The sequence below is a fragment of the Juglans microcarpa x Juglans regia genome, chromosome 7S, assembly GCF_004785595.1.
Source record: "Juglans microcarpa x Juglans regia isolate MS1-56 chromosome 7S, Jm3101_v1.0, whole genome shotgun sequence".
Taxonomy (NCBI): domain Eukaryota; kingdom Viridiplantae; phylum Streptophyta; class Magnoliopsida; order Fagales; family Juglandaceae; genus Juglans; species Juglans microcarpa x Juglans regia.
The window spans coordinates 21544399-21571872 of record NC_054607.1 but is presented as its reverse complement, the minus strand read 5'-3'; the positions used below and the strand labels follow the sequence as shown (position 1 = coordinate 21571872).

Sequence of the window (27474 nt, the reverse complement as noted above, 5' to 3'; positions counted from 1 at the left end):
AACGTTCAATTTATTAGTATATAATATATATGCTGCTTTTACACCTTAAAAGCAATTTGTGTGGTTTATCTATAATTCTACTACTCTTATAATGTATTTTATAATCAATCAATATAATCGTACTATTTTATTAAAATTACACTTTCTCTATTTTATATGGAGTTGTAAAATAGTTGCAGAAGAGTAATAAGTTTACTATTTTCATGTTTATACGTTCAGACTTGGTTTCGTTTGTTCAAGCATTTGGGATCCATTTGTGTTAAATTTTGAAGTTTTGTGAGGCTCGGCCAGTCACTTTTCTGGGTTGATGTTAGATGTGTACTCCTTTATGCAGCAAAAAGAAAAAAATATTTCTGCACAAAACCTTTCAAATGAAAAAAAAGGTAGTAGGTAGTGGGAATTTTGAGTAGTAATGTATCGAAAAATACTTTAATCACAAATAGATTATATAAAAATAATTTTATAAATTGACATGTCTTTATGTAATTTGTCAGATTATAAAATTATTTTTATTGTGAATTATATTTAATAAATTACATAAAATCACGTCAATTTATGAGATTACTTTTGTGTAATCTCTTTGTTGCTAAGATTCCATTGCCCTTTATAATCTGCGCTTACATTCTTCTATAAATCCCATACATTCTAATCATAATCTTACTTAAAAGTTCGCTTGAACGGTGTAAAAGCACAGTACTCCTTCAATTCAAGTATACAAGAAACCAAAAAAATGAATATACAAAGTCCAACAAATAAAGCTTTTTGGAATCATTTTCAAAGTCCAGTTTCCTTTAGTATACAACCAATATCAGATTTAGCTCCCCTTACCATATTAACTATTATCACAACCCTCTTATCTACTATAGCATTTAGGCCCTAACTTTAATGAACATCAACACTCACAGCTCTCCAACTGAGAAAAAGATCACTTGAGAATTTGAAAACAAAACAAAACAAAACCAAAGTTCTTGTGCCGCAGTCACTGTCTTCGAATGTTGTGGGCCCGTTGTCTTTTAGGGTATCTTCAAGTAATAATAATTATAAAAGAAAAAATTTTCTCATCAGTTATTATTTATAACTCTATACTCCACATCCTATAAAAAAATCTTCATACTCTATAAAAAATACCCTCACATTCTATAAAAAAATTTATAATTATAGAGTGTAAAAATAAATAATGACTGATGTATAATAAATCTCATTATAAAAAGAATTGTTCGGCCTAAAAAATCATTTAAAAAATATCTAATATAAACTCCCAAGGAGTTGGCCCAAATGATGAAGGCATTGGTATTAGATATCACTCACTTCAAAGCCTAAGATTCAATATCTTAAAGGTGTAAACGATCATTTGGAGCCAAATTCTCTAATAAAATTAACAATTTAATTAATTTTGTATAAATTTTTTTTAAAAAATATAGTATATGAGATTGAGACTTATTCTGCAGAAATAGGTTCGAATGCCCTACCTTGCAGAGGAGCCCGACGTAGTTAAAAAAAAAAAAAAATCTAATACATATATATATTTTAATATAACTCGTATCATGCGTGGAGTCATAGCTCATAAATTCAAAAGCAACTGCTCATAATTGCATGACTTTTTATATATCTTTTCATGATCACCAGCCTATTAATTTAATTTAAAACCGTTCTGCCACCAGACTTTTCAGCTCCATCTCCCTTTCTTTCAAGCTCACAGAGTTTACTTTTGGAGGGAAAATCACTATTTTGTTGTCTTGCATAGTCTTACATATAATCTTAATACTGTCTATACATGTGCATTAAAATATAAGTAACCGTGTAAATGAGTGATAATCCCCATCTTTTAGAATCAAATTCAATAATCAATAGGTTTTAACCCGTTAAAGAAAAGGGAGAACAGTCCGACAGACAAAAAGTAGTGTGTTGTTGTCTGTATGTCTGTTGGCTGTGTTACTCCGTTCCTCAGACTAAGAGAGAAGCTGCCATTACAGGTTTCTTCATCTCCGTAACCTTATTTTTTATACTGGTTCAGCTCTGAACATCTTATTAGTAGTGTTGGACGTGTACTGGTACTATATTCGTTTATAATAGATTTGTTCTGACGGGGTATTGTTTGTAAGGACTTTTGTTTCCAGAAAATGGTTCGTATAGTTTGTTGTTCTGCTGTTTTGTAGTTCCACATTTTAGGAATAGGTCTTTTTATTTTATTGCTGGGCTTTGAAGTTTTTTCTAGGTGTTTTCTTAGATTCCTTGTTCTGGGCGGTCAGTTTCGTGTCTCGAGTATGTAAGTAACCGTGCCGGGTTTCCTGTAGGGTTTTGTTTTCTCAGTTCTTTGGAAGTGGCTTGGAGTGTAGATATCTCACTATCTCTGCCCGTTCAGCTGGGTCATTTGGATCAGGTACTCTCTATTCACTCTTGATTTCTACATCTGGGTTCAGTTTTTCCTTTTCCTTTCTGGGTACTTTGATAATCGATGCTCTTTGGGTTTTTGCTGGCATCTCGGTGCTTTTCAATCTGATTTTCTTTTTTGACGGGACGGTGGCAGTTTGACCCCCGGGTTTCCTGAGTTTAGGACTTTTATTTTTATTTTCTATTGTCCCTTTTAAAACTTCGCTAAATCTTGAATGGCTGATATGCACATAAAGATTTGAATTCTATTACTATTTTTTTTTTAAAGGAAAAGATTATTCTTCTGGTTTCGGATATGAGCAGGAATATCTTCTTGAAAGGATGTACAACTTTTCTGCCTTGATATTTGTAGTTATATCTGGCCACTAATTGAGTCTCCGAATAATGTCCGCGAATTGGCTTATGCAATTGTAGTTTAGTGTTGTGGTTTTAAGGTATGTGAGAGTTGAATGTTAAGACCTTGGGAAGTGTTTACTTTTCTCCGTCTTGGGTTAATTTGTAGTATATCGATCACTTACTCTTGTCATCACTACTTGATGTGTGGCTCGATCGCTAAACTAACCACACCACTCTTACGTGATCATTCCAACAACAACCCCTTCCCCCCCCCCCCCCCCCCCCCCCCCCCCCCCCCCCCCCCCCCCCCCCCCCCCCCCCTCCTTCACGCGTCTTCTACCAAATTAAATTACATGGCTGGAATCCCCCTTGAACAAGTCTGATGAACCCTCTGAAGGCACTCCCCTCTATGCATGGACCGCCAAATATGATCTAGATGGACCTTCCGTATGAGAAGCCAAAGCCGCTCTACTAGCGGTCAAGGAGGCTTAAGCTCTAAAGCAGGATGATATCATTCTAGAGAGCGACTCATTAGGGTGGTCACCGCTATCCAACATAGCCACCTGACAACCGACTGGAGAATAGGTCCCCTGATTAAGGATATCATCGACAGCTTAAAAAATTTCTCCACATTGACAGTCCAAAGGTCCACAGAAGTGCCAACTTCTCTTTCACAATCTTGCAAGCTGGGCTGCTTCCTTGACATTGTAGGAAACATTCCCATCGCCAATGTCCCAAGCCATGTATACACCTGTCCGTGTTGCAATTCCACCTGAACCCCTAGCCTTTGTTATCCTTTTATTCACAAAAAAAAGTCTGATACTCACCATTGTAGCTCATTTAATCTTTGAGTCGAGCTAATGTAGAAGTTATCTTGTACCATAAGCACATTTTCTTCACTCACAACCATAGTCTTTAGTCAACCATGGGTATAACTAACACGAAAGTCACCATTGCTCATTGTGGGAGCCACCAACCTGTACAGTCACATTGATTGGATGCTCGCCCCATCGATATCACTTATTGGGGATTATGAGTTTATAAAAAGTTAAGATGTTGGTACATTACTGTAACTCAAATAATGCTGAGACTGGCTTCAAACATTGCTCTAACTCAAATAATCTTGTGGATAATTCAGTTTTAAGCCTTTTGGAGGTTATAATTTTTGTATATTTAAATTTAATACATTATCTGTCATGCCTATTTTTTTTTGGATAAGTAAATTATCGGCCATTCCTACTTGTATATTCTGCAGGTCATTACAATAAAATTTGTGGTTTTTACTTTCAAGTCCACACTGAGTTTCTGCAAGTTTATTTTTATTTATTTTTTTAATCCCCTATATTATCCTTATGTTATGGCATTGGTTCTTTTCTGAAATTTTCTGGCTATTATGACATGATTGCATTCAGCACGTGCTTACTGAATCTGGCAGTTTGAGGTTCATCACAGAGTGAAAAGCTCATAAGTGTACATCTAGGCTTGACATTTTATCGGCTCGGATGAAGCTTGGAAAATGGCTTGGAATTCTGGTTTTGCTCGTTGTTGGCATTTTCAGTCATTCATTAGGTAATTGTGCACAGTTCTGATCTCCATTGCCACACTTCTTTTCATGCTCAAGGTCAAATATGTTAATTAGGTCAAATATGTTAATTAAACTATGAGCAAAATCTGGTTTAGAATTGACAATTGCCTTTCTGGTAGGAACTATGGATATCAACAGTGAGAATGGTTTTCATAAGGATTAAACTGATTTATCATTGCCAATTTTGTGTCTATGTGCTTGCTCTTTGATTGTGCAAATTACCATTGCAATTCTTAGGTTATAAAGTACTTCTTTTGCAAGTTCATAAGTTAGAATTGTTTTCTATGATTGTGGAAACAAAACAATGTTCATTTGACAATGGTCTTTGTGATACTCTATACTGAGTGATGCCTCAGAACGTATGGTTTTTGTAATACTCCATATTGAGTGATGAATATAGGTGGTGTGTAAGATTCCACATTGCTTAGGAGGGAGAAGTTATTGTCCTTTATAATCATTCCAATGGGGCTCTAATTGTACCACCAACTAGTCTTTTTGGAGTATGGGCTTTGATGTGGCTTGGGCCTTCCTTAGGGCTTTACAAATGGTATCAAAGATAACCAGAAGTGTGGAATTTAAGCCATGCCACTTATAATGGAATGGCTTGATGACGACATTGGGAATATAAGGGTTGGAGATTGTGCTATCCCATACCGAATGATGAGTATCAGTGGTTTATGGGATCCCATATTGCTTGGGTGAGAGAAGTTATTGTTTTTTATAATGATTCCACTGGGGCTCCTATTGTGCCATTGGACAGTCCTTTTGGAGTATGAGTTCAGTTGTGGCTTAAGCTTTCCTTGGGGCATTTCAGTCTTAGGTTGTCATGGGAGTTAGCATGAATTATGTATTTTTTAATTAGGAAACTAATCTAGCCTTTCCTGATGTAAAATAATATATACGTGTCAAAAAAGAAAAAAAACCAGATGTAAAACTATATCTTAAATATGTTCTGCAACCTGATGGAAAGTTTGGGCAATGCCAGATGCAGAAGCTGTTGAGTGTTGGGGTCATTTGGATCTAGTGGGGGAGTTTATATTCAATCATATTATTCTTTCTCATAGGTTGTTGGTTGTCACTGAATCGTAACTTTGAATTGGTAGGTGCATTTGTGGGGATAAACATTGGCACCGGTGTTTCCAATTTGCCACCAGCTTCAGATGTTGTTGCAATTCTCAAGGCCCATCAGATTACTCATGTACGCCTTTATAATGCTGATTCTCACATGCTGAAAGCCCTATCTAACAGTGGGATTGAGGTAATGGTTGGTGTCATAAATGAGGAAGTTTTAGGGATCGGTGAATCTGCATCAGCAGCAGCAACCTGGATTAATAAAAATGTTGCCGCTTACTTGCCTTCAACCAATATTACGGCAATTGCCGTCGGCAGTGAGGTCCTCTCCTCAATCCCTAATGCAGCTCCAGTTTTGGTTTCCGCCATGAATTACCTTCATAAAGCACTAGTCGCTGCGAACCTCAATTTTCAGGTCAAAGTTTCAACTCCACAGTCCATGGATATAATTCCTAGACCTTTCCCTCCCTCCACTGCCACCTTCAATTCTTCATGGAACTCTACTATTTACCAACTCCTCCAGTTTATAAAAAATACTAATTCCTATTACATGTTAAATGCCTATCCCTACTATGGATACACAAAAGGAGATGGCATTTTCCCAATCGATTATGCTCTTTTCCGACCACTTCCCTCAGTCAAGCAGATTGTTGACCCAAACACTCTTTTCCACTATACCAGCATGCTCGATGCTATGGTGGATGCTACGTATTATTCTATAGAAGCTTTTAATTTTTCTGGAATCCCTATTGTTGTAACAGAGACTGGCTGGCCGTGGTTTGGTGGAGCTGATGAACCAGATGCTACTGTGGAAAATGCTGAAACCTTTATTAAGAATCTAGTCAAACGAGTTCTAAATAATTCAGGTCCACCTAGTCAGCCAAGTATTCCCATTAATGCTCACATTTATGAATTATTCAACGAAGATAAGAGGCCTGGGCCAGTGTCAGAGGAAAATTGGGGTATTCTTTTTGCTAATGGTTCGACTGCTTATCCATTGAGTTTGAGTGCTTCTGATCGGATTACACAGAATTCTTCTGTGGTTTTCTGTGTGGCAAAACCTGGTGCAGATTCTGATAAGTTGCAAAGTGGCCTAAACTGGGCTTGTGGACCAGGCCAGGCTAACTGCACTGCCATTCAACCCGGGAAGCCATGCTATTACCCTGATAATCTTGAAAATCATGCTTCTTATGCTTATAATGATTATTATCAAAAGATGCGAAGTGTTGGTGGAACGTGCGACTTTAGTGGTACAGCTATAACCAGCACTAATGATCCCAGTAAGTTCGTGTAACAGTTTTCCTTATTATCTCTTGAGCTCATAACATGTTTGGATTTCTTTTTTGTTTACATATCTTTTCCTTTTGGTTTCTTGCTTTCTTTTGGACAAGTTTTCTAGAAGCGTGTATGAGACTGACATTTTCTTTCAGCAATCTGTTTCTTCCAGGAGAAACAGTTTCTTTCAATATTTGAAGATATTTATTGTGAATTCATTTGGCGTAAGTACTATAAAAGGATTTTCTACTCTCTTACAATTAAGTCAATATTGTAGAGAAAACTTAAAGTTGAGAAATCATTTCCACACTGTTGGTTTGTTGAGTTGAATCCCCCACGGTATACCACTTTATGATCTAAAGATTTTATTGATGCCCGTTAGCCTGAAGGTTACCTCTACTGATAGGACTACGTATATTCAAATTTGGATACTTGTTAGTTGCTAGTCTCCTTGGAGGCTTGAACGGTGCCTTCAGCTTCTATCACCCTTCCCATGTGCTTGCCCACCACAAAAGATCATAAAAAATAAAAGAAAAGGCCATGATGATCGTTGCTATTGATTCCTTCTTAATACGTCAGCCTTGCATTTTTATATCCAATGTCAATTCTTCTACAATCCGATCATATAATAAGCTGTGCCCCTTCCATCTTCCCGTCTCTAACATAAATATGTTTTCGTGATTCTCTTTGTTGATGGATACCATCCTGCAGGTAATGGATCATGTCAGTTTGCTGGAAGGTGAGAATCTGAATATATTTATTCCAGAAGAAACCTAAATTATTATTTAAGGTTATTGGCTCTAAACATGTAATATTCTGAAACAGTTCTAATTCAAGCACAAGTGGGGGATTTTCACCTCCTGTGGCACTTGGCCCTGCAAACCCATTTGATGGGAGCTCGAATTCAATGCGGCACAATTCCAAGCTTCAGCACATGATATCTGCCATATTTGTTGCTCTAGCGTTACATTGACTTGTAGAAGATCCTTCAAGTTGTCTTCCATCTTGAGCTTTAAAGCATTACTGCTGTGATTGTAATTTCAAGTAATGATGGAAATCTTCGTATGTCATTTTCATCATGGCTGTTCATCAATTTTGGTTGTTTCTAGTTTTGCTTTTATAGTCCGTCCACCTCTGCTTCTTATCAGGCGGGATGTCTTAAGTTATGGGTTCATTCATTGTAATGTATTCTTTTTAGGTAGTAGTAGGTCACTAGGATTTTTGGGACGATGTAATTGTACCTTTGATTTTGTTCTTTAACAATGAACAATTCAGCGTACAAATATCCTTTCATATTTGTCCATTGTCTCTGGAAATATTTGGTAATTGACTCATGCAAACATTTGCTTCCGAAGTTGCAGATCAGATCTCTTTATATTGTGCATGGCCATCCAGAACTAGAAGAAAAGCACTGGGCGGTGCAGATAGAGTAGACATGTCCTTAGATTATAATAAGTTGCCAAAAATGTTTATCTATTATTTTGAGTAATTATTAGGTAATCTTTAAGGATGGATACATGCACTCTTCCTGTCATAAATGATTGGAAATTTTAATTTATAATATACTTGACAAAATACTTGTATGACATGATTTTATTTGAAAGAGAAATTTTAAAATTTATCAAAATTTTTCATGTAAGTGATATGGATGACATATTTTATTGGCTTAAAAAAATAATAACTCGTGTAAATAAATTTAACAATAAATCACTAAACAATAAAGGAGTACTAATAAACAATGTAGACTATCAGGTTCTCTTTGTATGTTGCGTTGAGTTGAGTTGAGTTGAGTTTTTTATGAATAATAATAAGTATAGTTGGTAGAGAGAGTTTTGTGGGGCTCACCTAAGATGAGTTAATATGTGTTTAGATGTTAAGATGAGTTTAGATGTATTTATGAGAAGTTGAAAAAGATTGTGGGTCCTGCGTGTAAAGCGGTGTTGAGTTGAAAAAAGTTGTGGGTCTTATGTGTAAAGAAGTTTTGAGTTTAAATGAATTTAGTAATTTAAGAGTTGAGTATTTAGATGTGAGAAATGGTGAAAGATTAATTAAATTCTCTCAAAACTTGATTTAGATATGTGCCATTGTTAGCAATAAATCAGAGTGGCGCAGCGGAAGCGTGGTGGGCCCATAACCCACAGGTCACAGGATCGAAACCTGTCTCTGATAATTTTTATTTCCATTTAATGAGTAAACTGGTGGCTTCCTTTCTCCCTACTCTTTTGCATCTTTTTTCTTGGACCTACGGATACGATACGTTTTTGCACAATCGCTCTCGCATAATCGCATTCTGCTTCTCCTCTCACCTCTCTTCGTCTCTCTGGGTTAGTTTTCAAAGTTACGTTGCGTGCATAGCGCAAGAGCGGGAGCATCGTGATGATATCAGGAGGAAGAGGAGGGAAATCTGCGCCATCGGCCCCATCATCCCCATCTGTATCTTCAACGACAACATCGTGGGCAGTCTCCGCCTCTGGGAAGAGGATCCAGAGAGAAATGGCGGAGCTCAACTTGAACCCACCTCCCGACTGCTCCGCTGGTCCCAAGGGTGACAATCTCTACCATTGGGTCGCCACCATCCTCGGTCCCCAAGGTCCCTCCTCCTTGTCCCCTTTCATTCACTCTACCACTACAACTTCAACTAGTTTTTTTTTTCTTTTTTTTTTTTTTTTGTTTTCTGTGATTTCTCTTGTGTGAGAATTATTGGTTTTATCTTTTCCACTGAGTTCTTACTTTAAGCTTGATTTTATTCTTTTTTCCTCCTTGTGGTTTCTGAGCGAAGTGTTTGCTATGGAGTTTTTGTTTTCAAGCTCAGAGTAATGTGACTGTGGGCGTACATTGGCTTGAATTACTATCTTTCCATTTGATAATTCGGAGTAATGGGTTCGTGATGAAGTCCTGGTTTTCAAGCTCACTCAATATGATTGTTGTTGTGTAAGAGGGGGGGGGGGGGGGGGTGAGGTTGCTTTGTTCGAGTAGGAACTCGAATTTACTCTCTTCATTTCCTTTATTTAAGCTTCAAGTTTGGGGACTCGGATTCAGGGGCGGATAGCGAAGTTCTGATCTTTGAGCTTAATTTGGCTGTGCTTTTTCTTTGGGTGCTAGCTTTGAGCTACCATCTCAATTTGGCTTCCTAGCTTAATTTTATGATTTTTCTTTACTTTGTTTTGTGTGTTAGCTTCACTTCTTTTCTCAAATGAAGCTTGGTGTTGATGGTTTTTAGTGGATCTGGTGATAAATTTCTGGTTTCACCGCCGGAATTCTAATGATCTGTGTTTACTTTTATTTTGAGCATGAGCTTAAAATCATTCCCTTGTTTTAAGCTTCAGTTTTCAAAAATTTGAGTATTGTATTGGTGATTAAATTCTCGTGTTCATGGTTGATTTCTTTAGCAGCTATCTCATTCTCTAAGTTTCTTGTTTGAAGCTATTTTATTCAACAATTAATGGCAGTGTCAATCTTTTAGTAGCTCTCTCCCTCTCTCACATTGTGATCTTGTCCTTGTAGATAATTAGCTGATGGCCTTCTTCAATCTTTTGTGTTTGGCTATCTTTCAACTGTTAGTATTTGTTTCGAGTACTTATTAAAAAAAGTATTTTCTTAAGTCAGTGGGATGAAGGACCTGTTTGGTTGAGGACAAAACTGCAGAAGAGATCGACTTGTGATTTCATGCTGGTTTTATCATACAGGCCAAAGTCGTGTAGACTTGGTTTCACTCGTATAAACTCATATAAACTGCTATCACTATGTATGCATTGTTTTTATAAAAAAAAAAAAGTTCACTTTGCAATGAGAACATCTTAAATATTTTAGAAAATAAGAGAGAATCATGTTCTTAGTTATGAATACAAGTCTTGATATAGATATGTGTGGGCATATATATAACTATTTAAAGCTATGCATATAAATTAAAATTGGTTCATTGAAATCTGTAGATAAAATCATAAGATATAATATAAATAACCTATTTTGTGATAAAAATTCATACATTGTTTATTTCAAATTTTAGATCTGTCAATTAACTTTTATAAGTAAGCATATTGCCATATATAGTTTACATAACTGACTTAAATAATAGAATTTTAATCTATTTAAGTAACTAATTAATGAATTCATGAAAATATATAAGACTATGGTAATGGAATTTATGTTATCAAAGAAAGTGATAAATTAATCAAGTTATTTGTGAACAAGTTTGAACTCTTTTAAAAAATAATTGAATTGATTTTGAACATAAAATGTAGCTCGGTGATAAGCTCGAGGTCAGCTCGTGTTTGAATAAAAATCAAACAAATAGAGTTTGAAGATACAATATTTAGCTTGACTCGACTCGATTGCAGCCGTAGATGTGAATAGAAGACCCATTGTGAGTTTTTTTGAGTTGGGTTTAATTCCATCACTGGGTTATTGGCTGATCACTGGAATAAACAAATGAATATGATTGATATTTCAGATTTCAGCTATCTTGGCATATTTTTCTAATGCTAGATGCCCGGATTGTAAGGAAATACACTTGTGTGCCATTGGCATGGTTGACATGACTATTTTGATCAAAATTCTCTTGCCCACCTTCTTAGGAACACCATATGAAGGCGGTATATACTTCCTAGACATAACGTTTCCAAGTGATTATCCATTCAAACCTCCGAAGGTACGTTGATTTGAATTGAATTGAAATGATTTCAAGTGGTATTTCATCTGGAACATCAGAATGCATATTTTGTTGCTATATCACCACTAAAAAAATTTTCTAATAAAAAAAAAATCTAAAGCAGCAGCCAGAGAAATGGAATATTGAAGAAAGTTTTTAAGCTCTTTCAGGGTCTGTTCATGGTCCTGAAAATTTAATCAATCCTTTCCCTACACCACACAAGACAGATGAGAGCCATCTTTCACACTGCCGATTTGTGGGCAGCCATATAACCCTATCCAGTTTACAAAGAGGTTTACTTTCATTTTAGGCACAATCTAAACCAACCCAATTCTACCAAAGAAATCATTCCACAAGGCTCTAGCTAATGTTTATTTTGATGCAAAATAAAACCAATCGTGGGTGGGCAAGTATCTGGGAGATTTTTTTTATTGGTTCAGTAGGTTTTGAACCCATAACCTCATCTCCACCTTTTCCTTTCAAGGGTAGGAGGTCCCAATTGAGCTAAAACTCGTTAGCCTGGGAGGACATTAACATCATGATGTACACTGAAGCTCCATAGATGCTTGACAGTTGTAAAAGCACATACTGTTGTTGCATATGGTGAATGCTATTGCTATCCAATTAGGCTGGTTTGGTTACATAAAATTAAACTATCTCATCTCATCTCATCTCATCTCATATAATCATTATAATTTTTCCTAATTTCCACACAAAATATAATAAACAGTTCAACTTTTTCAAATGTCAAAAAATAAATAATATTAAAAAATTATATTATAACAATATTTTATTCAACTTTCAACAAAATATTTCATCCCATCTCATCTCATCTCATTTGAACTGCGTAACCAAACGAGTACCAAATATGCCCTATGAGATTCTAATTTATTATACCATGATGGCATAGAACAGGTGTTTGAGGTTACTGTTTGAAGCCAGGCTTGTGATCTAGAGAGATCTAAGGTTTTCACTTAAACAATCCATAGATTTATAACAATAAATCATTATTGAAGTTTTGAAAAAAAAAAATTGAATTGAATGCAAATGTGTCCCTGTTTGTAGGAATTCTAAATGTGTCAGCTTCTTATGCTTTAGTGTCATTATTTATTAACTTCACTAACAAAAAGTCAATTGTTTAGTCCTATGTTCTTTCAGTTATTAACATTAGGTTTGCAGGTAGTTTTCAAAACTCGAATCTTCCACTGCAATGTTGATACTGCTGGTGTTTTGAGTTTAGACATCTTAAAGGATAGCTGGAGTCCAGCTCTAACAATCACCAACGTGCTTCTTGCAATCAGAGCGATTTTCACAAATCCTGACCCATGTAAGTTTTCAGGATTTCTCTTGGCTATTTGTCTTTCAATAATGGTTTAAACATAATAAAATTTCGTAATGTGTTTGTATGTGACCCAAAAACACGTGCTCACGGAATAAAACACACGAAGCTGGTCTTTTCACTTATCAAATTGTGGAATGCAGACACCTTGATAGTTCAACTGAGAACTGAGTTTTCGCAATGTAACTATTGAATGTATGGGGCTTTCTTGTACTGAATGTATTTATGTTGTCAATGCAGCAGATAATTCGATAATCCCTGGCATTGCCCGATTGTACTTGGCAGATAGAGCTAAACATGATGAATTAGCTGCAGAGTGGACAAGGAGATTTGCCAAGTGACTCTTGTGAATCTGATGCAAGTGCCGTTTCAATTGCAGATATTCCTTGAACATCTTAATTCATGGATTCGTATAAAGTCCGTGTAAAGTAATGGGAAAGATTACTTGCAAAGTTTACACAGCAACCTGCTAATTAGTCTAAGCTTCTGACCATCCCGGAATGTATGATGATGGCTGAAAGAGACATAACGGCATGCAACATGGACTATGAGAAATCCTTTCAAGATTCAGGGGCTATGTAATGTAGATATAATAATATATATATAATATAGTGGTTAGTTCATAGTTGGCTGGTGATTGTCGTTGTGCAGTGCGGATAGCCACCGACACTGTTGAAGATAGGGTCGCGCGGCCGAAAGTCATGTCCGAATGGTGAAGTGGGCATATTTATTATTATTTCCGTTTCCAACAGAATTATGCACTAGCAGGTAGCAGGCACATTGATATTTGATTCGTATAAAGTAAATGCATGTAGCGCCTGATTCAGTAGGGTACAAGGAGAACTACCTCTTTCAAGTTTCATGAAGTACAAAATGCAGGAATTATATGTCAGCTTCTGATTTTGATCCAACAAAAAGAAAATCTTGAAAATGAAAGAGAGAGAAAGACTGGCGTTTCATGTTTGTCAGAAATGCTTTTACAGTGATCATATTTCCCAGCTTAGTTAGGAAAAGTAGTCAGATGCTCTTTGAGAATAATATTAAAAAATCAACGCAAGTCCCAGTACTCCCTAGAAGACAAAATTTTCCTAGCACAGAAAATGGGGTTGTTGAAACATGTGTCGGCTTGGTAGGAATGGTGGGGGAGAGCCCACTTGACAACAAAATATAATATAGCACACCATTATAATCTAATGCTGTTTACCTACTTCGTTTGAACTGCATCTGTTGAATTGCACAAGGAGAGATTTGTAGAGATGAATGGTATCAGATCAGAGTGTTGGAGGGCCAGTGTTAAAGATTCATGGAGCTGAAGCAATTTGGAAGGACTGTTCATTGTTCAATAATTTGCAGTGAATCCGTATCGTCCTTTTCCTTACCATTTTCCATTTGGAAGAATTTGCTTTAACAAAGTTACGTAGCCACCCACTTCAACTTGTACCCCCAAAACAGCAAAAAATATGAAGTCCACACACGTGACCAACCAACCTCCTCCACAACACTCCCAGTTCCCACCCTCTTAACAAGCCACCTTGCTACTTTCGACTATCTAAGCTCCTTCCAACAGCTACTATTCTACGTCAACAAGACAACAACTTTGCACACAGAGAGAGAGAGAGAGAGATGGGAAGGAGCATCAGTGCAGTAGGAGTGGATGACTTGGTGAAGGCAGGCCTAGCGATCGAAGAGGCCAAGGAATTCCATAGAGTGCTTAAAGAAACAGTTTCGGGAGCCAAAAGTTCTGACCCACGAGAGGTGTGGCGCGAGCTGCTGGCTAGGAAGGTGTTAAAGCCATGGTACCCGCATGGGCTGCACCAACTGGTTTACTACTCAGTCTATGCTGATTGGGACTCTTCCACCAACGGTCCCCCTATTTACTGGTTCCCTTCTCTGTATGGTCTTTTCCTCTTTAATCTCCCTCTCTATCCTTTCTTATCCGCTTTCAACAGTTTCATTCGTGGTTTCCGATGGTTCAGCATAATTTTCTATTTGGTCCCTGAATTTTCGTTTGTGTTTCTTTTGTCTATTTGTCTTCCTAGTTATTAGAGATTTTTGTTTGTGGTTTTGTCATGTCATCGTGACAAGAGATTGGACTCATCACCTAAGCGGTACCAATATATTACTATATTGGTAATATGCTTTACTTTGTACTAGTCTGATCTCCTTTGAATAATGCTTTTAAGGATTGAGCTTATTTACATACGTTTCTACCCATGCCTCTGGAACATACTATAGAAACCTACTGATGTTTAATCTTAGGCTAGCTGTGATTGGTAATTAACATAAGCGGCAATTAACATCGTGCTGCTGCTGCTGTACTCTTAACTAAATCTAATTTGTTATGTTTAATGCTTATATCAGTAGTAACTGAAACTTTGCCACATCTTTGTAGCAGATAAAAGTTGCTAGTATGCGGGTACCAACTGATAGGTCAATTTGATTGTGTTGTAGTGACTCTTGAGTTTCCCTGTTTCATCTCTCAACGGTTATTATTGTTACGATTCTTACTCCTGAATGATCATTTTTCTCTCTTTTTATCAGATATCAGTCTAAACAAACAAATTTGGGACATCTGTTGGAAAACTATGGCTCAAAGTTACTAGGGGAATCATATAAGGATCCTATCACAAGTTTTAGTCTATTTCAGAAGTTCTCTGTTCAGCATCCTGAGGTAAATTTTGCTTTTTTTTTCCCCTACATTGCCAACAAATGCCAAGTTGGATGCAAAGAAGTACTTAAAATTAGAGGAATTGAGGTTTGATTGGAGTTGTGTGTATGGCAATGATTTTCAGGCTTACTGGTCAATTGTTCTAAAAGAGCTTTCAGTTTCATTTCATGAGGCCCCAAAGTGCATTTTGGATACCACTGACAAATCGAAACATGGGGGAACATGGTTTCCTGGTTCCTCTATGAATATTGCTGAATGTTGTTTGCTACCTAGAAGTCATCCAAGAAAAGAAGATATTAACTTGGCTGTTGTGTGGAGGGATGAAGGCAGTGACAATTCTGAGATCAGCCATATGACATTGAAAGAACTTCGAGAGCAAGTAATGTATGTTTTCCCCAATTGACTATATCAATCTATCATAAGGTGCAGTGAAAATAGGTGGTGTCCAAGTGATGCCAATGTTATTACTTCTCTCTCTCTCTCTCCCCCCGTATCTAGGTGAATGAAAATGGGATTTATTAGGGATACAGCCTTGTCCTATAGAATTTAGTTCTTTTACATTATGGACTTTTAGGTAATTTAATGCTGTCTTTTTTTAAAATATTTTTGGTATGTAAAAGAAAGGTAACCCTAAACGTTGAAATGCAAGTTTGAGTTATGAAGTCTGGTTGGATTTATGCTTCAATTTTTTAACTTAAATTCAGTTAAAGAAGACTGAAAGTTTGACATTGTTTAAGGAACACATTTATTACAAGAAGGCAGATTCAGATCATGCCCATCCTCAGTTAATTGCAAAACAATTCATGACATACATGAGAAACTCAATACAAGTTGTGTGTGGTGACTAAGTTGGCACCATGACCTCTACGTGGCATTACCACAATCAATCAAGCTTGAAATAAGTGATGTTTTGAGTAAACCAACTATATATTTTTTGTGTAAAAACTTTTAGCACATTAGTGAGAAATAATGCTACTTTCCTATAAATGAGAAAATAAAGAAATAAATAAACAGGAGGTCCCTTCCTGAGACAAAATATTAGAATTGAGTGCTGAAGTTAGCAAGAGCAGTAGAATGTGAAGTGAAAATGAGTTGTGGGAATTAATTGCCTCAAGTCTCGATAGTTGGCTACTAAATTAAGGAACATGGGAGACAGTTGTTCATGTATAGCTTACCAATAAAAAAAGGTATACTTTCTAATAATTTCAGTCTAGTCATTGGTACAAACACCTTCTTTCTTATAGTGGAATTTTATTATAATTTGTGTTCTTTGAGCTAGCATAATAACACAAAGAAAAACTTGGAAAACTTGGACTAGTAGCTAGTGATAACTAGCTGTATTCTTTGTTTTTTGAAGTCTTGTTCGGCAATCTTGTAAATGGTAGCTTTCTTCACAGTCTTACTTGGACCTAACCAGCCAGTACTGTGAGATAACACTTGGGTGATGTGTTTACAATATGACTCGCAGGTTGGTGGCAAATGCACTGGATGCAATATTTTCAAAGGGTGATGCAATTGCAATTGACATGCCAATGACAGTGGACGCAGTTGTCATATATTTGGCAATTGTACTAGCAGGATTTGTTGTTGTTTCAATAGCTGACAGCTTTGCCCCAAAGGAAATTGCAACTCGTTTGCGTGCGTCTAAGGCAAAGGCTATCTTCACTCAGGTGATCATTCACTTCCACGTTACTTAAAAAATGTAGGATTTCTTTAGGAAACGGACCAAGTTGGCCCATGTCCATCCCCGCTCCCCAAAAGAAGTAAAAACAAAATACTAATAAAAAAAGAAGTAAAAACAAAATTCTTTTGGCAAGGATATTTAAGGTGATTCTAATTCTAAATGTGCCATCATACGTTAAAATCATCAATTGGCTGGAATATTTGTCTGTTCTATATATTGTGCTATCTTGTAAACCTCATAGATGAAGTTGATGTTCAAAGGTGCAAAAGTGGTGGTCTGAACATTGTCTTCTGCCCGACATATTCACTGATTTTGAAGACAGTTCCTTTCATTAGAAATAGAAGAAATTTTTTTCTATGGTTGAGCTATTTGATAATTAGTTTCACTCATGCATCAATCTGCTACTTTGACTAGAGTCAAAAAGGGTATTTGCCTGCTCTTTAATTCGTTCTCTCTTTCCTTATCTTTTCGCCCAGTCGTGGAGTGAGTGGTACAACTTATAGTGCAGCCTCAATCCCTTTCTAACAGCTAAAAAGCTCCAGTTGTTAGCGGGGTTGGTTACCTCCCCGAAGAAATGAACTATACTCATGTTGCCCTAATTCCAAAATCAAGCGGTCCCGCCTATATTCACCACTCTAGGCCATTTGGCCTTCACAATGTAATAGAAGAGTTATTCTATTTTCAAGCCGGTGTGTAAAACATATCATCCACATCACTTAAATGGTAAGATTTGATTTGCAAGATTCAAATTTTAAAATTTATCTTTCAAATCAAATTATGCCATGTAAGTAATGTGTGATGCAGAGACTTTAGAATAACATTACCCTTCTATTAAAGGATCTGAAGCTCTCTCTCACCTTCTTATACAATAATAGAAGTGTTGTGATTTTCGAGCTATCAAACTCAGCTTAGAGGGACTTCCTGTCTCTCATCTATTATTTGCATATGACCTAATTATCTTCATTCATGCATAGAAAATAGGAGCTTCAGCCATTCAAAAGTACCACGAAACCTATTCTACCTAATCAGGCCAAACTGTGACCGACACAAGTCTAACATTCACTTCAGTAATTGACAATTGTAATCTTGGGTGTTCAGATCCAGCCCTAACTTTTTGTAGGCTTCTTGTTTAATCCATTCTTTCTAATGAACAATTAATGTTCTTTTTTTTCAGTATTCGCCCCTTCCTTCGCCATTGCCTGGTGGCAATATGACCAAAAACACATATTCCATTATCAAGGCTTCCCATGAGTTTTTTTTCCCTCAGCATTATAATCATCTTCCTACTAGATCATCCACTAAAGCTTTACATTCCCGGGAGGTACACGCTGGTTATCCAGACCTTCTCATTGAACACACGAGCTACCTAAAAATATCATTCCATATCCCATAGAAATTTTGATGGGTTTCAATTGCTATTTTTATAATAATTAGATGTCATCTTTGCTAGTTGTTTCCACATTTCCTCTTGGTTCATAATATTTTGTGATAATTTTTAGATGTCAATATTCCAAGTTTTTTTTTTGTTTTTTAAAAAAAAAATTAAGTTGTCAATGTCCGCTTTCATCTCAGCCTTTGATGTTCTTTTCCAGCTAGTAACTATTAGTAAGGTAGTGAAATTTGGAATATAGAAGGAAAAAAATGTCTTTGACGAATAGTGATTTTTGGAGAGGCTTTTATCATCTTATGACTCTTTATAGTATACTTCTATCCTATGGTAAGAGTGAAAGGGAAAATGTATATATGAGGCATTGACCAACAGTGAAAGAAAAATGTCAGCTCTATTATATTAATCACAGAACTTCCCTATACATATCAAAATTTTTATACTACATCCATTTTGTGTTGTCTCCGTTGTGAGTTTGGACTTACAAGACCAGAAATGGAGATCAGACAATTTGGCTTAAGTTGTCATGTGCTTGCATTTCTAAACAAGCTGTGATTGATTTTACATATGGTAGTTTGTTCTGAAAATTATCCGTTTTCATTTTGTATTCAGGATTTCATATTAAGAGGAGGTCGAAAGGTTCCATTGTACAGGTAAAGACTGCCTTTATATAGTTATGACAGATGACAAGGATTTCTTCTCTCCAACTGGAGGTAGAATTGATGTGACAAACGATGCATGTGAAAGCTAAGCTCACCCAAGTTGAGACTTAAAAAATGCCACTCTTGTAGAAAACAGCTGCAAAAATACAATTTCCGTCTAAGTGCTTAATAGGCACTTCATGTTAATTACTTTTTCTGTTCTCAGAATTATTGGCCTAGTTGGCAGGAGACTATGCATTATTCTAGCAAACCTTTGGCATCATCATGGCTATTCTTCTCTCTCTTTGCAGTCGAGTCGTAGAAGCTTCTCCAATTAAAGCTATAGTGCTCCCCGTGACTGGGAATAATGTAGGGATTCAGTTAAGAGAACAGGATTTATGGTGGAAAGATTTTCTTTCCAGTGCCAATTGCCATCCCGGGTATGTTTTTAGCAATGGTGTGAGTTTTGTCAAATAAGAGTTTTATTAAATAAGAGTTTTGTTGATGAAAATAAGGGTCCACCTTTATATTATCATACAAAGAATGTCCAGAGAAATAATTACAGTGAGGACTATCTCTTGGCAGATCAAATAGTTATATTCCAATCTATCAACGTGCAGAGTCCGTTACTAATATTCTCTTTTCATCTGGAACTACAGGTAGAAAAATTTTGCAAGCACATTTCTATTGCTTATCTCGCGTGCACTGTTGTGCAATGTCCTCATCATAATTGTGTAATTTATTTATATGTTCCTTTAGGAGAACCAAAAGCTATTCCATGGACACAACTTTCACCAATTCGAGGTGCTGCTGATTCGTGGGCCCACATTGATGTTCGAGTTGGAGATGTTTTTTGCTGGCCCACAAACCTGGGGTGGGTGATGGGACCGATATTACTCTACTCGTGCTTCCTAACTGGTGCAACTCTTGCACTCTATCATGGATCACCTCTTGGCCGTGGCTTTGGAAAATTTGTTCAGGTGAAGGCATAAATATTAGTATACTTTCGGGGTCTATAAGCATTCTTAAATAAATTGGAAAGAAGATTTACAAGGCCTACGGGGGAGCCATCAGGTACATGAGAATAAAACCAAGGGGATAAGGCCTTGAGGAGGATCAACATCCTAATTCTTGATCCATCATATCCTTGAAGAGAAACTCACATATCCCTCAAAATCCTATAAATTACCATTGTAGACTTGTAGTTGTGGTTGCTTAGAAGACAGGATTATTGGTTAGTGGAGGAAATAAGGAAAACCTTTCCCCGTACATTCTTTCAAGGGGGAAAACATTATTGTTGGGAACAGACTCTTAACTAGGTTGGAGGAATTTGTTAATTGTTCATGTAGGATGTGAAAATCACATGTTTTTTTTAATATCATTAGAAAGCACGTGCTTCTTACATGCTCAAGGGACATCTGAAAATTTTATAGACTAGACTATTAAAAAAACATGTGCTTCTCCTTCAACCTAACTTCAATCTATCAGTTGCTTCTTACATGCTCAAGGGACACTTGGCAAATTTGTAGACTAGTTTGAAGGAGCTCCTCCTTCAACCTAGCTTGGAGGAAAACTCTGCCTGTTTTTATATGAGTTGTAATAAGGAAAGCAAGGACAAAAAAGATAGGTTTAAATGATACCCCAGGAGTAATGTGATTATGTATACAAGTATACAGAAATTAGTCAATGCTAGAATTATATTTTGCACTAAAATTGCCCTCTGCCAAATACTACCTTAATATTTCTCTTGCTTTTGTTCAGGATGCAGGAGTGACCGTTTTGGGTACAGTTCCTAGCTTAGTAAAAGCCTGGAAGAGTACAATGTGTATGGAAGGCCTAGATTGGACAAAGATAAGGTTATGTCTCTTTGCAATTTATTGAAATATCCTTGCATATAACTCCCAAGAAAAATAACTTACAAATTGTATATGTGCAGATCATATGCATCAACTGGGGAAGTATCCAATATTGATGATGACCTATGGCTTTCTTCAAGAGCTTATTACACACCCATTATCGAGTGCTGTGGTGGAACAGAACTTGCGTCATCTTACATCCAAGGAAATCCACTGCAGCCACAAGTTTTTGGAGCTTTTAGCTCAGCATCAATGACAAGTGGTCTTGTCATCCTTGATGAGCACATGATACCTTATGTAAGAATACTTTTTGGATTTTTTGTAGTAGGGGTTCATTTTCTTTCAGTACTGTTGCAATTGCCAACCTATCATCAGATCAGGTCTTCCCAGTACTTGCTTGTATCTGTTATTGCAGACTGGCGATGAGTAACTTCTAAGCAATTGCTACAATTCTAGTGGTTTTAAAAATATGCATGGAGGAGTCAAGCAAAATGACTGATATTTAGGAGTACATTTTGTATGTATAAATCTGATCCCTTCGACCTTTATGACAGCCAGATGACCAAGCTTGTGTTGGTGAAGTGGGTTTATTCCCTGTATACATGGGATCAACTGATAGATTGCTTAATGCGGATCATGAGGAAGTTTACTTCGAGGGAATGCCAACTTACAAAGGAATGGTACGCTTATACCTGCCTATTCACTAATACTCACATATACACCTCTTTGTATTCATAATTTGATATAGCTTACTATGTATGAGAGTATTAGTTGTTTCTTCCCCATAAAGCAGCATGATTAGGGCCCTTACCCTATCAGGGATTACTAATAGATGAAGTCCCATTTTATATGTACGTCTTTGTCTGCTAACTGGGTTATACTTTTAGATGGGCGCATATGTTTTGGGTTTTGAGGGACTTGAAAATTGATTGTGAGCCTGATCTTTTTATTAATATATGTCTTTATCTAAACCATGGAATAGGTTATCTTCTGATCCACATAGAGTGTTGCTATCCTCTAGTTCTTGTGATGCACTGACGACCAAAACAAATTTAATTGTAAGAGGTTCAAATGACAACAGATTTTAAATGTAAGATATTCTGCTGTGTGTGATAACCTGTATTGAGTGAGTATAGCTAGTGAATGGGATCTCACATTATTTGGAGGAAGAAATTCTTACTCTTTGTAATGATTCCAAAGGACTCCAAATTGCATGATTGACTAGTCCTATTGGGGTATGGGCCTTCCCATGATTCATTACAAATGATATCAGAGCCAATCTCAATTATAAATGTGGGTTTTGAACTGTGCCACCTATGATGGAATGGCCTGGTGGGGAAGTTGAGAATTTAAAGGGGGGAGATTGTGATACCCCATATTGAGTGAATATAGGTAGTGAATGGAATCCAACGTTGCTTTGAAGGGAGAAGTTCTTTCTCTTTATAATGATACCAAATGGCTCCAGTTGTACTGTTAACAATGACCTTTTGGAGTATTTGCATGAAGAAGGCCTTCTATCCTATCTTATCTCGATAAATGTGTTGGCAGCACCTAAGGAGACATGGAGACATCATTAAGAGAACTGTTGGAGGCTATTTAATTGTACAGGGTAGGGCTGATGACACCATGAACCTTGGAGGAATTAAGGTAAGGCGTTTTCAAATCCTCTCATTCTTTAATTTGATGGCTCGACAATGACCTTGCTACATGCTATCATAGTTCAATTATCGTCTTCAACTAAATAATCACATTCTTTAGTCAATATGCTTGGGCTAATTTTTAAATGCTGGGCACTGAATATTTCTTGGTATGCAGACCAGCTCCATTGAAATTGAGCGAGTGTGTGATCGTGCTGATGAAAGAATCTCAGAGACTGCTGCAATCAGTGTTGCACCAGTAAATGGTGGTCCAGAACAGCTGGTTGTATTTGTAGTATTAAAGAAAGGGTTTAATGCTGAACCAGACAAGCTAAAGACTATATTCTCAAAGGCTATTCAGAGCAACCTCAATCCTTTGTTCAAGGTTTGACTCTTAAGCTTATTCCTTTCCCTAATCAGTCTTACCGTCATTTGATAATTCCTGTAGGTACAATTCATACTTGAGATTCAAGAGTCATCTTTGAACTTGTGTGTCCAAGTAGTGTTCATTGAAAATCCAATGATGTTGCCAAAAGTGTCAGAAGCTTATTTCAAATCATAATGTAGATGGGATGAGACAGATTTCAATTCCATGATGGTCCTCACCAATGAGCACATGTTATTTTGAGTTATTGATCTACATTTCTCCACTCTTTAACCAATTAACAGGTGAATTATGTTAAGATTCTTCCGGAGTTTCCCAGAACAGCTTCTAATAAGTTACTGAGAAGGGTGCTGAGGGACCAAATGAAGCGCGAGATTTCAGTTCGGAGTAGAATTTAGTAGCAACATCATCAATCGTCGATGCATCAGATCTCAGGAATCTGTTCATGTGAGCATTTTGAGAGGTTTGAATGCAAACTGCACGAATAGAATAAGAAGAAATGGTTTAGAAATATGAAAACTATAGTTGGAAATACTTGGTGGTTGTTTTTTATGACATTAATGGATAGAAGTGCATTAGTTTGAGGCTCTTACCCCTTCAACCGTGATGATACAATAATGCAACTGTCATGGAGTTGCAGATTGTGAGGTGTCAGAGGATTCCAAGTTGCAATGGCCTTTTGACAAATTAAAAAACTTGAATCTAAATATCTTTATTTTACCATTAATTGCAAAAAAGTTATTTTTTTAATAGGTAAAATGCAGTTAAATGAGTACAATCTAACTGTTTTGAAACGAAAGGATTGCCCTTCATTCATTCTTAAATCACAATCTCTTGATTGAAGCTAAGTTCTTGCTAGTGCTCTCACCAACTCATGTATTATTACCTCTAAAGACCTGCTATTGTTAGCACCCTATTTCATTAGATATTCATGGTTTCATCATTTGCAAGACTGATTTCTAATTAGCTTGATTATCTATTACATCGCCATGTAATGAACTTTACTCATGTGGCACATAGACTAATATTAATTGAATGACTTTAATTTCACTACTGAACAATACGCATTATTCTTTAAAAAACTTCAACTCATGCTTTTGTACATTCCACAAGTCAGCGATTAGTATTGTATGAAATATGAGGAATGACATTTATGATTGTAGTTATGCCGACACACTGATGTTAATTTGTTTGATTTTAAAAAATAATATAAATTTTTTTGAGAGATTTTATTAAACCAAACATACCCTACGTAGGGAATGACTTGCACTAGTTTATCCCAACGATGTCCTGAGTTAGGAAAAATTTTTTTTGCAGCGAAATAAGACGCTGCTGCAAGTATTAGAATGGTTTTGTAGCACTCTGGAAAATACTACTGGGAAAAGTTTCCCAGAAGGGTTCTTTTCAGGGCAAGTAGAGAGAAAATAGATAAAGAAAAATACTAAACTTTTACTCAGATTTTGCATAGTCTCAATGGCACATGACGGAGCCTTACATAGCAGGAACCCTACAGTGATAATAAGGCCATGGGCCGTAGTAGAACAAAATAACAACCAATCTTTGAAGTAGCCCAGTTGACAATAATTAACAAAAGAAAATAACTAGATGAAAATAAAATGACTCCTGCAGACTTGGCCCGATTACAATCTCTTAGGCCCACACCGTTGGGCCCAGCCCACGTCCCCCATTCAAGCACTTCACTTTACTTCACTTCAGACACACGCACACGAACACTTCAGATTCACTTCAACACTTCAGTTCCCCAGTCACGCGAACCCTAGCCCCTTCGGTCTCTTCTTCCATGTTTCGCCCAGCCACCGCCGCTCGTTCCTCCTGGTCAACCCAACGTCGGCAGCTTGTTACACTCCTCCCCCCATCAGAACACCTTGCCTGCAAGGTGGGGAAAAAGTTCCTTTAGTCGCGAGTAGCCCTCCCAAGTGGCGTCCGTTGCTTCTTGCCCGTGCTAGCGAACGAGCAACTCAGTCCTTGCCTTGTTCCCCGCTTTGACCATGCGACGGCTGAGGACTTCCTCGGGTTCAGGTCGAAGAACCCCTTGCTCATCTACAGGCGGTAGTGACCGTATGGCTGAAACCTTAACTCCAATTTTTTTCTTTAGTTGGGATACATGAAAAGTGTGATGGATTTTGGATGATGGAGGCAGATCCAGTTTGTACGCTACCTCCCCAACACGTTGCAGCACCTGGAATGGACCAAAGAACCGTGGTGCAAGCTTGAGGTTGCGCCTGTGAGCTACCGTGGTTTGGCGATACGGTTGTAGGCGCAGGTATACCCAGTCATCTTCTTCAAATTGTTGCTCTTTTCTCTTCAAATCAGAATACTTTTTCATGCGATTTTGGGCTTGCTGTAAATTTTGCTTTAAGTATTTTTGATATCTGGTCTCTGCTACGTAGAGTGATGTCCACTGAGTGTACACGGGCGGTTCCCGGAATGTAGTCCAGCCAACGGGGTGGGGGGTAACCATAGAGGGCCTTGAAGGGTGAGATCCTCGTGGATGCGTGTTGAGTGGAATTGTACCACCACTCTGCAAGTGAAATCCACACTGCCCAGTCCTTAGGCCTATCTCCTGTGAAACATCGTAGGTAATTCTCGACAGTTTTGTTGACAGCTTCTGTCTGTCCGTCGGTTTGCGGGTGATAGGCAGTGCTCATAGACATTTGAACCCCCTGTAAGAAAAATAACTCCTGCCAAAATTGGCTTGTGAATGTTGGGTCTCTGTCAGAAACTATGGAGCAGGGTAATCCATGTAGCTTGAGGATATTTTTGAGGAATAAGTCAGCCACTATCTTGGCTGTGTAGGGGTGTTTTAAGGGCACAAAGTGACTATACTTAGTCAATCGATCAACTACAACCCATAGACAGTCATACCCTTGTGACATGGGAAGGCCATCAATGAAATCCATAGTGATGTGAGTCCATGGTTGAGATGGTATGGGTAATGGTTGCAGCAAGCCACTTGGGAGGGTGTTATCTACCTTAACCCTTTGACAAATATCACAAGCCCTAATAAATTTTTTTAAATCTTTTTTCATTCCTGTCCAGTAGAAATCCCTCCTCATCCGATGAATAGACTTATCATAACCCGAGTGTCCCCCCATGGACTGGAATGGGACAGCTCCATCAACTTATTTTTAAATTCCTCATGTTGAGGAATGCATAATCTATTCTTGTACAGCAATAACCCATCCCTCAAGGTATAGTTAGAGCTTAACTTACCTTCTGAACAGCTCTTCAACACATCTTGTAAGTGCACATCCACCTCATAGGCCTTCTTCAAGTCCTCCACCCATTCCACATTAGGAAATGTGATCAGCATAAGTGTCTCTTCAGGTTCCTGGTCTTTACGGGATAGGGCATCAGCCACCTTATTCTCAGACCCTCTTTTATACTCCACCACGAAATCGTAGCCAAGTAATTTCGTGATCCACTTTTGCTGCATAGGGGTTCCAATTTTCTGATCAAGCAAATGTTTGAGACTTTGTTGGTCCGTTTTAACCACAAAGGTCCGCGCCAACAAATAAGGCCTCCACTTTAATACTGCTGATACCAAAGCAAATAACTCCTTCTCATAGGTAGACAATGAGAGGGAGTTGCCCTTGAGAGCCTTGCTGAAAAATGCTATAGGTCTTCCATGCTGCATTAACACTGCTCCTATTGTTGTCCCTGAAGCATCACACTCAATTATGAATGGTATGGAGAAGTCCGGGAGAGCCAAAACTGGTGGTTGAGTTACAGCCCCCTTCAGCCTTTCAAATGCAATCTTTGCCTCCTCATTCCAATGAAAACCCTCTTTTTTTAACAACCGGGTAAGTGGCGCTGCAATTTCCCTATAGCCTTTTATAAATCTACGGTAATAACCCGTCAAGCCCAAAAATCCTCTCAAGGCCTTAAGGGTCTTAGGTAGTGGCCACTCCACCATAGCATTCAGCTTCTCTGGATCTGCTTGTACCCCCCTTGCCGAAATTAAATGGCCTAGGTAAGCCACCTCTTCACACCCAAACTGGCACTTGGACTGTTTTGCAAATAACTTGTGCTGCCTTAGAGTCTCTAAGGTGAGCAATAAATGCTGAGTGTGCTCCCCTTCTGTTTTGCTGTACACCAAAATATCATCAAAAAACACAAGTATAAACTTCCTTAGAAAGGGTCGAAATACCTCGTTCATGAGACTTTGGAAAGTTGAGAGGGCGTTAGTGAGCCCAAACGGCATCACTAGGAACTCATAGTGTTCCTCATGAGTTCTAAACGCAGTTTTGGATATGTCATTTGGCTTAACCCGTATTTGATGATAGCCGGACCTCAAATCCAGCTTAGAGAATATAGTTGACCCATGTAGTTCATCCATTAGCTCTTCAACCACGGGAATAGGAAATTTATCTTTGATGGTCACACTGTTTAGCCCCCTATAATCAACACATAGCCGCCATGTTCCATCCGCCTTTCTTACCAACAACACGGGAGAAGAGTAGGGACTTTGGCTAGGTTGAATCACTCCCGTAGCCAACAATTCTTGGACTATTTTCTCAATTTCATCTTTTTGGTAATAAGGGTAACGG

At 37.6% G+C, this 27474-nt stretch overlaps 3 protein-coding genes and 1 non-coding gene across 11 annotated transcripts; all 4 read left to right on the top strand.

The window, feature by feature from the left end:
• Positions 1-1680: 1680 nt before the first annotated feature.
• Positions 1681-7955, top strand: LOC121241699 (glucan endo-1,3-beta-glucosidase 4-like). Of its 7 annotated transcripts, none has more exons than XM_041139583.1 (6): positions 1681-1973; positions 2295-2380; positions 4169-4296; positions 5416-6663; positions 7370-7397; positions 7484-7955. In XM_041139583.1, the coding sequence occupies exons 3-6, from the start codon at positions 4230-4232 to the stop codon at positions 7629-7631; spliced, it is 1491 nt and encodes a 496-aa protein (XP_040995517.1). In that variant the 5' UTR covers positions 1681-1973; positions 2295-2380; positions 4169-4229; the 3' UTR covers positions 7632-7955. The 7 variants fall into 7 exon arrangements, with proteins under 7 accessions (XP_040995517.1, XP_040995514.1, XP_040995512.1 ...); XM_041139580.1 differs by having other exon boundaries at positions 4163-4296; XM_041139578.1 differs by having other exon boundaries at positions 4140-4296.
• Positions 7956-8755: 800 nt separating this feature from the next.
• On the top strand, positions 8756-8827 carry TRNAM-CAU. Its single transcript has one exon. It is a non-coding gene; the product is annotated as a tRNA-Met (tRNA).
• Positions 8828-8862: 35 nt separating this feature from the next.
• LOC121241701 (constitutive photomorphogenesis protein 10) lies at positions 8863-13256 on the top strand. Of its 2 annotated transcripts, none has more exons than XM_041139589.1 (4): positions 8863-9248; positions 11233-11306; positions 12486-12633; positions 12889-13256. In XM_041139589.1, the coding sequence occupies exons 1-4, from the start codon at positions 9035-9037 to the stop codon at positions 12984-12986; spliced, it is 534 nt and encodes a 177-aa protein (XP_040995523.1). In that variant the 5' UTR covers positions 8863-9034; the 3' UTR covers positions 12987-13256. The 2 variants fall into 2 exon arrangements, with proteins under 2 accessions (XP_040995523.1, XP_040995522.1); XM_041139588.1 differs by having other exon boundaries at positions 8865-9248; positions 12886-13256.
• A 744-nt stretch (positions 13257-14000) lies between these two features.
• Positions 14001-23626, top strand: LOC121241028 (probable acyl-activating enzyme 18, peroxisomal). The gene is made up of 14 exons (XM_041138612.1): positions 14001-14537; positions 15187-15316; positions 15438-15697; positions 16782-16983; positions 18997-19037; positions 19337-19465; positions 19611-19684; positions 19785-20005; positions 20787-20881; positions 20962-21178; positions 21436-21561; positions 22430-22528; positions 22697-22903; positions 23188-23626. Exons 1-14 carry the CDS (start codon positions 14269-14271, stop codon positions 23299-23301), a joined length of 2184 nt encoding a protein of 727 aa, XP_040994546.1. The 5' UTR covers positions 14001-14268; the 3' UTR covers positions 23302-23626.
• Positions 23627-27474: the final 3848 nt, after the last annotated feature.

Coding starts and splice junctions, on each gene's coding strand:
- LOC121241699 (XM_041139583.1), top strand. CDS start 4,230: ATGAAGCTTGGAAAATGGCTTGGAATTCTGGTTTTGCTCGTTGTTGGC. Junction 4,297..5,415: donor CATTTTCAGTCATTCATTAG/GTAATTGTGCAC, acceptor TTGAATTGGTAG/GTGCATTTGTGGGGATAAAC. Junction 7,398..7,483: donor TCATGTCAGTTTGCTGGAAG/GTGAGAATCTGA, acceptor ATTCTGAAACAG/TTCTAATTCAAGCACAAGTG.
- LOC121241701 (XM_041139588.1), top strand. CDS start 9,035: ATGATATCAGGAGGAAGAGGAGGGAAATCTGCGCCATCGGCCCCATCA. Junction 9,249..11,232: donor CACCATCCTCGGTCCCCAAG/GTCCCTCCTCCT, acceptor CCACCTTCTTAG/GAACACCATATGAAGGCGGT. Junction 11,307..12,485: donor ATCCATTCAAACCTCCGAAG/GTACGTTGATTT, acceptor TTAGGTTTGCAG/GTAGTTTTCAAAACTCGAAT.
- LOC121241028 (XM_041138612.1), top strand. CDS start 14,269: ATGGGAAGGAGCATCAGTGCAGTAGGAGTGGATGACTTGGTGAAGGCA. Junction 14,538..15,186: donor ATTTACTGGTTCCCTTCTCT/GTATGGTCTTTT, acceptor TCTTTTTATCAG/ATATCAGTCTAAACAAACAA. Junction 15,317..15,437: donor TCTCTGTTCAGCATCCTGAG/GTAAATTTTGCT, acceptor AATGATTTTCAG/GCTTACTGGTCAATTGTTCT.